The sequence below is a fragment of the Macrotis lagotis genome, chromosome 3 (genome assembly GCF_037893015.1).
Source record: "Macrotis lagotis isolate mMagLag1 chromosome 3, bilby.v1.9.chrom.fasta, whole genome shotgun sequence".
NCBI lineage: Eukaryota > Metazoa > Chordata > Mammalia > Peramelemorphia > Peramelidae > Macrotis > Macrotis lagotis.
This window is the reverse complement of record NC_133660.1, coordinates 49071974-49085902: the sequence shown is the minus strand read 5'-3', so window position 1 is coordinate 49085902 and position 13929 is coordinate 49071974. Positions and strand designations below refer to the sequence as shown.

At 32.8% G+C, this 13929-nt stretch overlaps 1 protein-coding gene across 1 annotated transcript in view; it reads right to left on the bottom strand.

The window, feature by feature from the left end:
- The window catches only part of NDST4 (N-deacetylase and N-sulfotransferase 4), a 445770-nt gene that overhangs the window by 197531 nt on the left and 234310 nt on the right, over positions 1-13929 (bottom strand). Inside the window, exon 4 of the mRNA XM_074228617.1 lies at positions 13504-13658. Coding sequence (XP_074084718.1) covers positions 13504-13658 — 155 coding nt within the window. The remainder of the gene's footprint in view (positions 1-13503; positions 13659-13929) is intronic.

Here is a 13929-nt window from a genome sequence, read left to right as displayed (position 1 = left end):
CATAAGAGTTTTTGAATCTGCCTTGGCAAATAGACTCCCAAGTATTTTATGCTTTCTGAAGTTATTTTAAATAGAATTTATCTTTCTATCTCTTGCTGCTGTATCTTGTTAGTAATATATATATATATATATATATATATATATATATATATATGTTGAGGATTTGTATGAGTTTATTTTATATTCTGAAATTGTGTTAAAGTTGCTAATTGTTTCTAGAAGTTTTAGATTTTTTTTGAGGGGGTTCTCTAGGTATACTATCAGATCATCTGCAAAAAGTGAGAGTTTTGTTTCTTCATTCTCAATTCTAATTCCTTCAATTTCTTTTTCTTCTCTTGTTGCTAAAACTAACATTTCTACTATAATATTGAATAGTAATAGCGATAACAGGCATGCTTATTTCACCCTTGATCTTATTGGGCATGCTTCTAGTTATCCCCATTGCATTTCATGCTTGCTGATGATTTTAGATAGATACTGCTTATCATTTTAAGGAACAATCCATTTATTCCTAACTCTCTAGAGCTTTTAGTAGGAATAGGTGCTGTATTTTGTCAGAGCTTTTTCAACATCTATTGAGATCATTGATTTATGTTAGGTTTGTACCGAATCACTTTGCTAATATTTTATTCAAAATTTTTGCATATTTGTTAGGGAAATTTGTCTATAATTTTCTGTCTCTGTTTTGACCCTTCCCGGTTTAGGTATATGCACCACACTGGTGTCATAGAAGGAATTAGAAGGTGTCATAGAAGACTTCCATCTTCACCTATTTTTGCAAATAGTTTATATCAAATAGGAAAAAATTGTTCCTTTAATGTTTAATGGAAATCACTTGTGAATCCATCTTACCCTATAGATCTTTTCTTAGGAAGTTCATTGATGACTTGTTGAATTTCTTATTCTGATATAGGATTATTTTCTTCTTTTAACTTGGGTAATTTTTATTTTTGCAAATATTCATCTATTTCACCCAGATTATCAAATTTATTGTCACACAGTTAGGCAAAATAGTTCTGAATTATTTTAATTTCCTTCTCATTGGAGTGGAGTTACTTTTCTTATTTTTGATACTAGTAATTTGTTTTTTCTTTCTTTTTTTAAATAAAATTAACTAAAGGCTTCTCCATTTTATTGTTTTTTTATAAAAAGAAACTCTTGGTTTTATTTATTCAACAGTTTTCTTGCTTTTGATTTTATTAATTTCACTTTTAATTTTCAGAATTTCTAACTTGCATTTTATTGAGGATTTTTAATTTGTTCTTTCTCTAACTTTTTTTAGTTGCATGCTCAGTTCATTGATTTCCTCTTTAATTCATTCATGTATGCATTTAGATATATAACATAATTCCCAATAACTACTTTAGCTGTATCCCATAAGTTTTGTCATTGCCCTGATGGTTTGAACTACTTATTCTGTAAAATGAGGTTCCTTAGTTTCCAATTAGTTTTCGGTCTTTACTGCACATAATTTTTATTGCATCATGGTCTGAAAAAGATGAATTCAATATTTCTACCTTTCTGCATTTGAATATGGCATTTTTATACCCTAATACATGGTCAATTTTTGTGTAGATGCCATGTACTACAGAAAAAAAGGCATATTTTTTCTTTCTATTCTTATTTAATTTTCTCCGGAAGCCTATCATATCTATTTTCTACCATTCTATTCACCTCCAAAATTTCCTTTTTGTTTATTTTATAGTTAGATTTATCTAATTCTGAGAGAGCGAGGTTGAGGTCTTCCACTAGTAGAGTTTTGCTGTCTATGTCTACCTGTAACTCCTTCAGCTTCTCCTCTAAGAATCTGGAGGCTATACTGTTTGGTGCATATATATTTAATATTGAAATTACTTCATTGTTTATGGTACCTTTTAGGAGATTATAGTTTCCTTCTTTATCTCTTTTAATGAAGTGTATTTTTTGCAACTGCTTTGTCTGAGATAATGATTGCTACTCCTACCTTTTTCACTTCTGCTAAAGCATAATATATTCTGTTCCAGCTTTTTACCTTTTCTCTGTATGTATCTTTCTGCTTTAAATGTGTTTCTTGTAAGCAGCATATTATAGGATTGTTTTGTAATCCACTTTGTTATCTGCTTTTTTTTATGGGAGAGTTCATCCCATTCACATTCAAGGTTATCAGTACCTAACTCTTTATTGCCCTCTATGCTATCTTCCTTCTGTTTGTCTTCTCCCCCACCCTTTCCCCTTATCCCTACTTACCTATACTTTGCTTCTGAATACCACCTCCTTCATTGTTTTTAGCCCTTTCTATTCAGTTCCCTCCTTTATCATTCCCCTTTCCCTTTATCCCTTCTTCCTTCCTTTCTTTCTGTCAATTTCTCCTTTCCTCCCCTGCCCCCCCTTCCCCTCTTAATACTTGAAAGGTAATAGAGGTTCTTAGCTGAGTGTGTGTGTTAATCCCTCTTTGAGTCAAATCTGATGAGAATAAGATTTGGGTGGTTCTCACCTCTTCCCATCTTCCCCTCTATTGCAATAGGTCCTTGGCACTTCTTCATAAGATGCAATTTACCTCATTCAATTTTCACCTTTTTAATGATATTATTTTTAAATCATTCCATCAAAGTCATGAACATATTATGATAGTCCATTCCTTCTGGCTAAGTATATTCCCTCTAAAAGAGTTACAATTCTCAAGAGTTATGAGAATCTTACTCCTAGTTTATTTTTATTCAATTAGTCTTTTTGTTCTTTTCCCTTATTTACCCTTTTCGTGTATCTCATGAGTGCCCTGTTTGAGGACTAAATTTTCTATTTAGCTCTGGTCTTTTCATCAGGAAAGACTGAAAGTCTCCTATTTCACTGAATGATCATCTTTTAATTCTCATCTGTAATCCAAGCTCCCTTGCTCTCTGGAATATCATATTCTATGCCCTTTTACCCTTTAATGTTGATGCAACCAGGTCTTATGTAATCCTGAATGGTTCTTTGATATTTGAATTGTTTCTTTCTGGCCACTTGTAGGATTTTCTCCTTGATCTGATAGTTCTGAAATTTGGTCACAATCTTACTTGGTGTTTTCATTTTGGGATACCCTTCAGGAGGGGATCAATGTATTCTTTCAATGAGCCAAATTATAGAGAATAAAGATATAGTGGGATGGCCACTGTCCTAAAGAAAAACAGAAACCTTGGAGACAATTGTCATGAAATCACAGATAAATTGATCTTATTTTGAGTAGAAAGGAAACACCCCCAGAGAAAAGTCTTCTCTAATTATAGTTACTAGAAGGCCTTTTAGCACAAGAGAATAAGCTAAACCATAAAGAATATACAGTTAAGAAAGAATATTTGAAGGAGGTAGCTGTCCCAAGAATTAGAAAAGAATACAAACTATAGAGAACAATATTCCCCATTTAGAGAACTATTTAGAAGCCTTAGAGAAAATGTCCTTTGGATTAGAAAGTCAGTCACATGACAACTAATAGTCTATTTCCATGACATGTCTAGAAGACTATTTCTAGAGAATGTCTTTATTCAGAATTAGGATTTTGAAGGGGGGGGGGGATGGGGTTCCTGCTTCTACTTCTCTATGTTGGAGAGGAAGAGGAATGATCCAGTCAAGTTTGGGACACCTTACCCTTCTACCATGCTCCTTGATATCTGATCCTTTCCTTTTATCCTTCTTCTTTGGATTGCTGGAACTGGAAAAATAACTGTTCTTGCAAACCTTTGATATTTATTCCACTATTAATTAGCACAAAGAGAATAGATGCATAGCTCTATAAGATTCTGCTTTGGATTCTTTCTTGCTCATAGTCTTTATTCATGATTTAAAGGCATAGATTACAAATTTACAAAATTTGACAAAGCTAAGAGGTGAGAATAGTTTGTATTTTTTGGATAAGAGATCCAACTTCCAAAATTATGTTAATAGCTTGGAATGATGTACAAATCTAAAAAGATGAAATTGACTACAAATCATAACTAAAAACACAGAGAAAATTGTGTTTACACAATAGTTCATATGAAAAAAGACCTGTGGTATTCATCAAGCTCTATTTGAAACAATGGTGTGAACATAAAAGACCGAAAATCCAAAGCAATGATGATAATAATAGTGAGAATTTTTATAATGCTATAAGAATTGCAAAGTTTTTTTTAATATTCACTTTCTCATTTGAAGCTTAAAAACAACCCTGTGAAGTAGGAATGAGTGACTATTATGCCTACTGTACAAATGAGGAAACTAATTAAATGAGATTTAAGTGACCAGGTCATATACTTGTTATGTGCCTGAGAAAAGACTTGAACTCACAGATAAATTGATCAATTTTGATTCCAAGTTCAACATTCTATCCGTACTGCCATCCAGGAGTCTGTGATAATAGAAGCATGTTGTTTAGAAAGTTAGAAGTGCTAATCCTTTTGTATTATTCCTTGGTTGCACATCTAAATCACAGTGTTCAGTTTCTGACTGAACTACCATGTCTGGGAGGATATTAAAATTCTTATATGTGTCCATTTGAGAGCACCCAAACAACATATGGAAATATGTTCAAGGAAATGGTCATGATTAACCCGGTTAAAAGCCTAAGTGGCATCAAGAAAACTGATCTCACATAAATATTTTGAAAGAATAGACACTTTTTAGTTTACTTTAAATGACCAGGGATAATGAGAAAGTAATAAGATTTTTCAGAATAAGCAAGATGGTCAGATGTAAAAAATGGACAACATTTCCTGGCCTAGAATAGGAGAAAAGGATTTGGGAAATCTAAACAGTGTTCTAAGTGATCAAAAACTGGTTACACTAAAGAATATCTTATCTTTAATACTAATATTGTCCCAGGGGTGCTAAATACTAAACATCATAAAGGAACTGTCTCAGAATTAAAATAGTTTATAAAACTACTTGATGAGTAACAAAAAAGAAGGTAGTAATAGGTTGTGGCAAGTTTTAATTATTATTTATGTGAAAGAAATAAAAAATACATTATCAAGAACATATATGTCAATCAAAGAAGGTAGGCTGGATATAAAATATTAATAAGAGCCCATAATAGAGAGCCAAAATGCTACCTTGCTTCCTCTAAATTATAAGGCCCCTTATGCTTCAAAGAAGTCCTCTTGAATATTGAAAGACAGAAACAATGAGTGGAGAAAGACACAGAGATAGAGAGACAGAGGAAAAAAAAAGAGACATAGAGACACAAAAACTCAGAGAGAAAGAGAAACAGAGAGCCTTTATTTAGTACATTTTGCTGAGAACTGAGAATACAAATGTGAGGCATCTTAGAAGAAAGCTTGGCAACAAATTTCATATAAGAGGGTATGGAGAGACAGCAATCTGCACTGATGTTAAAAATGGCTGTACAAATGAAATCAGAGTTCCCACAAAATACTATCAACTTGAATTTATGAATCTACAATAATATTTAGAATTTAGAATGTTTAGGCTGGAAGGGATCATGCAAATCATTTGATTAAATTTAATTTATGAAGAGGGAATATATGTTGGAAAAAGCATCAGGTTTAAGTCAGATGACCAAAACTAGGCTTGTTTCTGGTTTTTTGCTATTTTCAAATTAAATTATTAAGTATATTATTATACTTAAACTCTTTGAGTCTCAGTTTCCTCAAATGTAAAATGAGAGGTTTTATAGATTCACTCTAAATCTGGCAGAGTTAAGTATTATGTTTATAAATAAATTGAAGCACTGAAATTTTGTTGTCCAAGGTTACAGGTAATTATTGGCAGGACTAGAATTAGAAGCTACACCTTCTGAACTCTCATTTAATACATTGAATTATCCCATACTATCTCTAATCTAAGAATTAGATTTTCAAAAATTACCCAAGTATAGAAATATACTTAATAATGAAGAAATATTTCCTAGTCACAATCTTATTGCTATGTTTTCCCCACCCATGTTGTGGAGATCTCTTACTGAGTAAAAGATCTCCTAAAAATTTGTATTCTGTCAGACTACAAGATGAATGAAACACTGTGTGTAACTGACTCAATTATAGTAATATTTTGACATGATAGGACTCTTTCAAAAGAAAATACTTATAGACCAGATTAATTCTTTATCATGGTGAATAACCAAGTCTAATTGTTCTGAATGGACTCTAAATAGCTTTTTACATTATATTAGAAAGCAATTATATCCAAGTCCTTTTCAAAGGTTAAGATTTTGCTCCTTGGGAGGTAATAATACAATTAGGTGAAGTCAGCCATCATTATAGCCATATCGACTAGTAAGAACAAGAGTAGGTTTAAAATGTACAAAGCTGAGAAGAGTCAAATGACTATAATTTATGTTGAAGACAACTTTCCTGGAGGAATAGAGGTCAGATTGAAGTAATCTCTAATTAAATGAGAAATGGTGGTTTTAACAATTTACAATACATATACCTCAAGTTGGCTGATACCAAATGTTTTCTGCAGCATCCTTTAACAATATAGTACTCAATCAACACTATTGAAAAGATGAGTTGATGGAATCCCAGGAAGACAGTGAAAGAATTTTCTTGGAATTGTTTTCCTCAATATCATAGTAAATAATATATGCAAAAATATGTGAAACTTATCAGTATCATTAAAATATAAATGAAAGGTAAATTGTTAATAAAAATTAAGTCAATTTATTAGCTCTGTCATACTCCCTCCTTTATCTTCTTTCACCTGCCCCCCCTTTCCCAAACTTTTGGATTGACCTAGAGCAGCCTTATTACCCTCATGAATATTTTATAAAAAACCTGGTTTGGAGGTAATGTGAAATTTCCTAGAGGTTTTTGGATCTCAGGGGTCTCAAGTTAGGTCTCACGTTGGATCTCAATGGTCCATTATCCAGTTGATAATGGACACTATTTGAAATGAACCACCATGCAGTTTCCAAGGAGAAATTGAAATGAGAGAATGGATTTAGACCCATGAATCCTCAGAAGATGAAAAGGGATTGACTGTGGAGGAGTGTGGAGTCCAGGACATAGAGGAGGGAGTAAATTAGACATGCAATTCCTATTAAAATTAATTAATACAGCATAAGAGGGAGTAAACAGCCAGTAGGAGTGAGAAAAAAGGTGAAGAAAATCAAATGAAGTCTTCTGCACCCCTTTCAGCAGGATGCCAGATTATTTGTAGGGAAGATAGTAAAGGAACATTATTATTGTCTTCTTGGAATCTCACTACAGACTAGCTCAGAACCCAAACAACCACTCTTCTTTCTCAGAGAAACTGATAAGTGTGCTAACTCAGTGTTAAATTTTAAGTATTATAAGTATATACATCTAATGCTTGAAATACTATGACAGTTGTTTAGATTTAAGAAAACATTAGTAAAGCAGATAGATATCTGCCTGCCTGTCTGTCTATCTATCTTATCCCTTCAGTCTAGTTACTAAACAATTCCAATATTGTTCTGTAAATATTGCTTGAGCTACAGTAGAAAATTCAGGCAGTGCAGTAGATAGAGTGTTGGTCTTGGAATCAGGAAGACTCTTCAAATCTGATTTCAAATCTCACTAACTGGATGATTCTGGGGAACTCAATTTACAGTGTTTGCCTCAGTTCTTCATCTTTAAAATGAACTGGTGAAGGAAATGGCAAACCAGTCCAATATCTCTGACAAGAAAGCCCCAGATGGGGTCAAGGAGATCTGGACCTAACTGAAAAACTACTTAACACTGACAAAGAAATAGACAAGTCAGGGAGTGAATCACTACCAGGATGGAAGTTCACTATGTAATAAAAATTCCACTGACATTTAAGGTGCACAAAGTGCTTTACATTCCTTATTCTATTTGACTATCACAATGCCACTGGAAAATGATCTCTTTAAGGAATAGAAGACAGGAAGAAAATGCTGTCTCATCTGAATGGAAGGATTTGCCGTAAGTACATTTTCAGTAAGAACAAAATAAAAAAAGTAGCAGAGAGACTAAGAAATCTGAGATAATTGAGGAGGTGAAAGAATCATAGGAGACAGATATTTTACAACAAAGGAAGTGAGTCATGATTGACTGAAAAAGTTGAAATTCTGTAAGGTCTGCTGAAATGTCAATAAGACAGCTCCAGTAACTTCAAAAATGGTCCAAAACAGCCATTTATGAATTGATGAAGATATCCAATAAATAAAGCTAGAAACTAGAGCTCTCAATAAAGAAATTAAAAAGTCTGACCAGAGATACATAAATTTAGAAGACAGAAATAATCTCCATAATAGTAGATTCTCTGTAAAAGAAAACAATTAAAATGCAAAATGTAGAAGTGGAAGGAAATAAGATGGATGAAAAGAAAAGACAAGATTGGATAGTAAAACAGGAGAATAAACTACATGCCCAATCACCTAATCAAGAAAGGATAAACAAAGCTGAAAAATTGTTTCACTTTTAGCACAGCATCATCATTACTTGTTCCTGCCCCACAACTAGGCCTTTCAAAATGATGCTGGGCTGATTACATGGGGATGAAATATATTCAGTTCAAAATAACTTTTTGTTGTCATTTTTCAGTCATATTCAGCTATCTGTGATCCAATTTATAAATTTCTTTGCAAAGAAACTGGAATGATTTGTCATTTCTTTCTTTCATTTTATAGGTGAGGAACTGAGGCAAACAGGGATATGTGATTTGCCCAGGGTCACACAGCAAATATCTGAGGCCTGATTTGAAGTCAGGATGATGAGTCTTCCTGGCAAAATATCTGAGCTGCAAATAACCATGATGCAACCTTTACAAAATTTATAAACACAATATAAATATACAATTAAAAATAATATTTAAATAAATAAAGGAAGACAAACTACTGTAGAGATATGTACTGTTTGTTTTGTGGACATGTCATACAATAAAAATGTCAATATTCCATAAATTTATTTACTGATTTTGTGTTATATCCATCAAATTACAAAAGTGATTTTTTTAAATCTAGAAAAAATAGTAACAAAATACCTATGAGAAAAACTGTTTGTATTCTACAGAGAGGGTTGACTAAAAGTACAAATTAAGCTAGCATTAGTATACCTCAAACTATATTACAAAGTAGTAGTCATTAAAATTATTATTGTTTTAAATAAGTAATAAACAAGTAAATAAACAAGTAAAAAGAGGAAATAAAAGCAAAAGCAGTCAGATATTGAATAATATAAGTGATTAGGGAAAAATTATTTTTTACAAAAATTGTTGAGAAAACTTGAGAACATTTGGACAAAAATTAAAGTATATTCATATCTAATATCATGATAAGTTCACAAGGAACTCAATTAAATATAAAAGGCTACACCATTAAAAAATTAGAAGAGAATGAAATCCAGTACCTTTCATGCTATGAAGAGGTAGAGAATTACTAAAGAGGGAAATGGGAAAGGATAAAAGATAAAAAAAAGTTTGACTACTCAAAAGATTTTTTAATTATTAAAACCAATGAAGATAGAATTAGGAAAAATAGCAATTATAGAAATAATTAGGAAAAATTTGTAGCAAATATAAACATTTGAAGGAGAAAATGTACAAGAAATTTATAATATTTAAAAATAAAATATTTATAGAAAAGAAATGTAAACACCCACACACATATATATATATACACACATAAGATTTATTTATGAAATTTATTTTACCACTTCCTCAAAAGAAAGATGGTCAAAGATTATAAAAATAGGTCTTTCAAAATAATTTCATCTCTATTAACACATGTGAACATGCCAAAAATCATTAATTGTAAGAGATATGCAATTTTAAGAAATTTTAATGTTTGTTTTGTTTTTGTTTTTGCAAGGCAATGGGGTTAAGTGATTTGCACTGGGTCTCACAGCTAGGTAATAAGTGTCTGAGGTCACATTTGAACTCAGGTCCTCCTGACTCCAGGGCCAGTTCTCTATTCACTGTGCCACCTAGATACCCCTGAAACTTTAATGTTTTAACAATTGTTAATTGTTTAATAATGGTATACACGCAAAAAAATCTTTTGGATTGGTTGAACAAATATGCCCAATAGATCATCTATAAAATAATAAATTGGCAAATAAAACAAAAGATGAGAACTGCTTTTGTTGAAGGCACTTTGAGAAAACCAGCACACTTAATACTTTGATAGAAATTTTGAAATGGTCCCAAGTACTCTAAAATTTCAATTTATAAATAGGCAAGAAAAGTAAACTGAATGCCCAAATTCTGTGATCCAGAAATCCTACTCCCGAGTGTGAGCTCTACTGAATGAAAAACAGAAGGAAAAATTCAGCATTTAACAAGATATCCATAGCTGTATTTTTTATTACAGCAAAGAACTAGAAGTAAAGTTGGTAGTTAGCAAATTGGAAAGAACTAGAAGCTGGCATAGAAATGAAATGGGACATTATAGTACAATAAAAAATGATGAATGTGAGAAATTCAGAGAAAACTGAGAAGATTTGTATGAACTGTTTTAGACCACCATATGCAGAGCCAAGAAAAAACTGTGAATACAATAATGTAAATGAAACATCACCAAAAAGGTCAAATTCTAGTTTAAAGCCTATTGGAAGTCTTTGGAGACTAAATAATGGAACATCTCTTTGATGATTGGGACTATTTAAGATAAAATACTCTATATTTTTGAAAATGCTCTCTCTTTTAGATGCTTTTACTTAATTATTTTCTTGTATCAAAGGGAAGGCATAATTCAGAGAGGGATCTGAAATAGCTGATGTAAAGAAAAAAGGAATAAAATAATATTTTAAAATAAAAAGGCAATCTTATTCATAGAATGAATTGTTTTTGAGTCTACTTACTCTGTAACTGCTGGCAGAATACATAAGACAAATATGAATAACTACAAAATTGAGTAAAAAAATAGAATGTTGGGAAATAAAGTAACATATTAAGGTGGGAATCAATTGAGTTATTAGATCAATTACCCCCACCCAATTTAGAATGGCAGTATGTTATAAATTGACATGTTTACCACATGAAAACATCATGTATTAAATCACTAGATTAACTAAAGTGATGGTATGCACAGAAAATTCTTTCAGATAGGTTGAATAAATGCACTTGTGCTCAATAGATCAACTATAAAATAGATTAATTGGAAATCCAAGAATTTGAGGATCTGCCAGTCAAATAAGTTATCCAATCAATTTTTTGAGAAAGGATCACTTAAGAATAGAGATCTCTAATCTTAGTCTCAGTCTTGGGTTCTTCTCCTAACCATTGGATGGAGAAGGACCTTGGGAACTTTGGAATAGTTGATGATTTTAACTTTTGATTGGACGACTAGCAGCATTCCTGGAAGTTTATATTAGTGTCTGCATCAGGAACTGATAACAAATGAAATAATTCTCATTCATTGAAAGATAGATTTAAGGCTCTACAAGAAACCCAGCAGAAAAGTCCTACATACCATTTGAAAATGCAGATATCCCATAAATTTGCTCATTTTAAGTATGACACTTTGAATCCTTACTTAAATGGAAAGTTCTTGAGAAGAGATATAAGTTTATTTTTGGTTTAATAGTCTTAGTTCTTAGAACAGTACCTGGAACATAGTAATGTTACTTAATAAATGCTTGGTAATTGGTTTTTTAGATTAGAAGAGAAGTGATGGATACAAAAGAAGTGTTCCTGTAAGAAAAGTTAGGTAATACTATGTATAGCTGATGTGATATTTGTCCTTCATTTTCTTTTTTTTTTTTAGTTTTTTTTTGCAAGGCAAATGGGGTTATGTGGCTTGCCCAAGGCCACACAGCTAGGTAATTATTAAGTGTCTGAGACCGGATTTGAACCCAGGTACTCCTGACTCCAAGGCCAGTGCTTTATCCACTACGCCACCTAGCCGCCCCTGTCCTTCATTTTCAATGAAGAACATGACATCAGGGAGGTGATGCCATGACAAGCACGTGAACTGGATTTGAGTGAGGGAGTGCTGTGCTAAGTCACAGTCTTATTTTTTCCCTCCAGAGTCATCTGGGTCCAGTGATCAGATATGAATCAGCACAGCTAGAGATGACCCTGGATGTGAAGCAATCATGGTTAGGTGACTTGCCCAAGGTCATGCAGTTAATAAGTGTCAAGGGTCTGAGACTGGATTCAAACTCCTGTCCTCTTGAATCCAAAGTCAAGTGTTCTATCCATTGCACCACCTAGCTGCCTCATATGTATAGCTATTAATGTGTCAGACTGGGATCAGATATAGTCCTGGGGATAGGGAGGTATCAATCACTAAGAATAATGGCAGAGATAATAGCTTGTTTGTTTTTTAATTCATTTAGGTGAAGAAACATGCTATTACATATGTTTACCTTATTTTTGTGGGGATTTTATTTTTAAGTAATGAATAAATAAATAATTCATGTTTCAAGAGGGACAGAATCAGATAAAAAATTTTAATGACTTGGGAATATTCATTAGCATTTTCTTTAAAGCTTGCTCATCAACCTACACATTGGCATGTATATAGGTAGTGATAGTAGCAGTAATAGTAGCATGGTCCAACAGTGACCATGGATCAGACTACAAGAAAGTTTGACTTCAGATTCTAAAGAATACTATATGCCTATATGCATAATCAATTCATATAATTTCTCAATGCAACAGGCAATTCCATCCTGAGATTTCAACACACTCATAAAATAACAAAGAATTAATAGATGTATATTACACTCTCATGGTGAGAAAGGAAGATATCTTTTCCTTTGAAGGATTTACTAATTGCTTTTCTTGAGCTAAACTGCCTAGCATTCAAATATTACTAAAGAGATGGGTTGGACACAATGTTAGAATGCCAGTCGTATGCTTGCCTAAAGAACTGTTTTATGAAGAACTCACACAGGGTAAGTGCTCACAAGGGAGTCAGAAGAAGTGACACCAAGAACCTTGAAGGTCTCACTGAAGAACTTTAGAATTGATTGTATAGCATGGGAGACATTGGCACAGGACCACCCAGCATGGCATGGCCTCATCAGTGAGGGCTACGCTCTTTGAGGGAGGCAAAATGGAAGCAGCTCAAAGGAAATTTGACATCAATAAGTTTAAAATACCCACCCCAGGTTTTCACATGGACTATTTGTGCCTGTGGTAGAGCATTCTGAGCTCATACTGGTCTGATCAGTCACAATCAGACACACTGTAATGTGTCTCAAACATAGTGATGTCATTTTGGTCTTCTTCAATAATGAAGGACAATAATCAACCTATTGCCAAGGAGTAGAAAATATTAATGTTTTTTTTAAAAAAAACCTTTCATTTATCTAATGACCAAGGCTTGCTTGCATAAATTAAGCAGAACTGTGGAAACAAAAATCTGGTACTTTGTAAAAGTATGTATATATGTATATATGTAAAGTTTATAATAGTATGTAAAAAAAACTTTCACTTATCTAATGACCAATCTTGTTTGTTTAAATTAAGCAGAACTTTGGAAAAAAAATCTGATATATTATAAAAGTGACTAGTTTTAATCTGGATAGCTGTGCAAAGCATTATATTTTCCCCAAATGACCCACAATTTAAATTGGGTCACTGAATTCAAAATCTCACCCTACGGCAGATACTTACTAGTGCAAACTCCTTGTTGAGAATCATCTGCTCCACCAGGGATGATTCATTATGGAAGAGATGGGGCTGCATATGACTCCACATGTGAGGAAACCACCAGAACTCTTCCACAGACCGCAACAAGAGGTCATCCCCTTCATCTTCCTCTTCTGTTCCTATGAAATAAGTGAAAATTGGCTTCACAAACAAGCAGAGAATTTCAAAGAAACATTGGAGAATTTTTGTGCCAAAAGGAGATGCAAAATTTGGCAGGACCAAGAGAACCATATTAATACAAAATGAATGATGATAATACTATAAACAGGCATGAATAGAGAGGGGGTCAAGCATCTTAGGGAAGAATACATTCTAGGGAAGCATTATCATTGGTTGTTGCAACAAAGTGAAAGAGAAGGGTCAATGTGAATGTTCTCTGGGGCTCTGTCA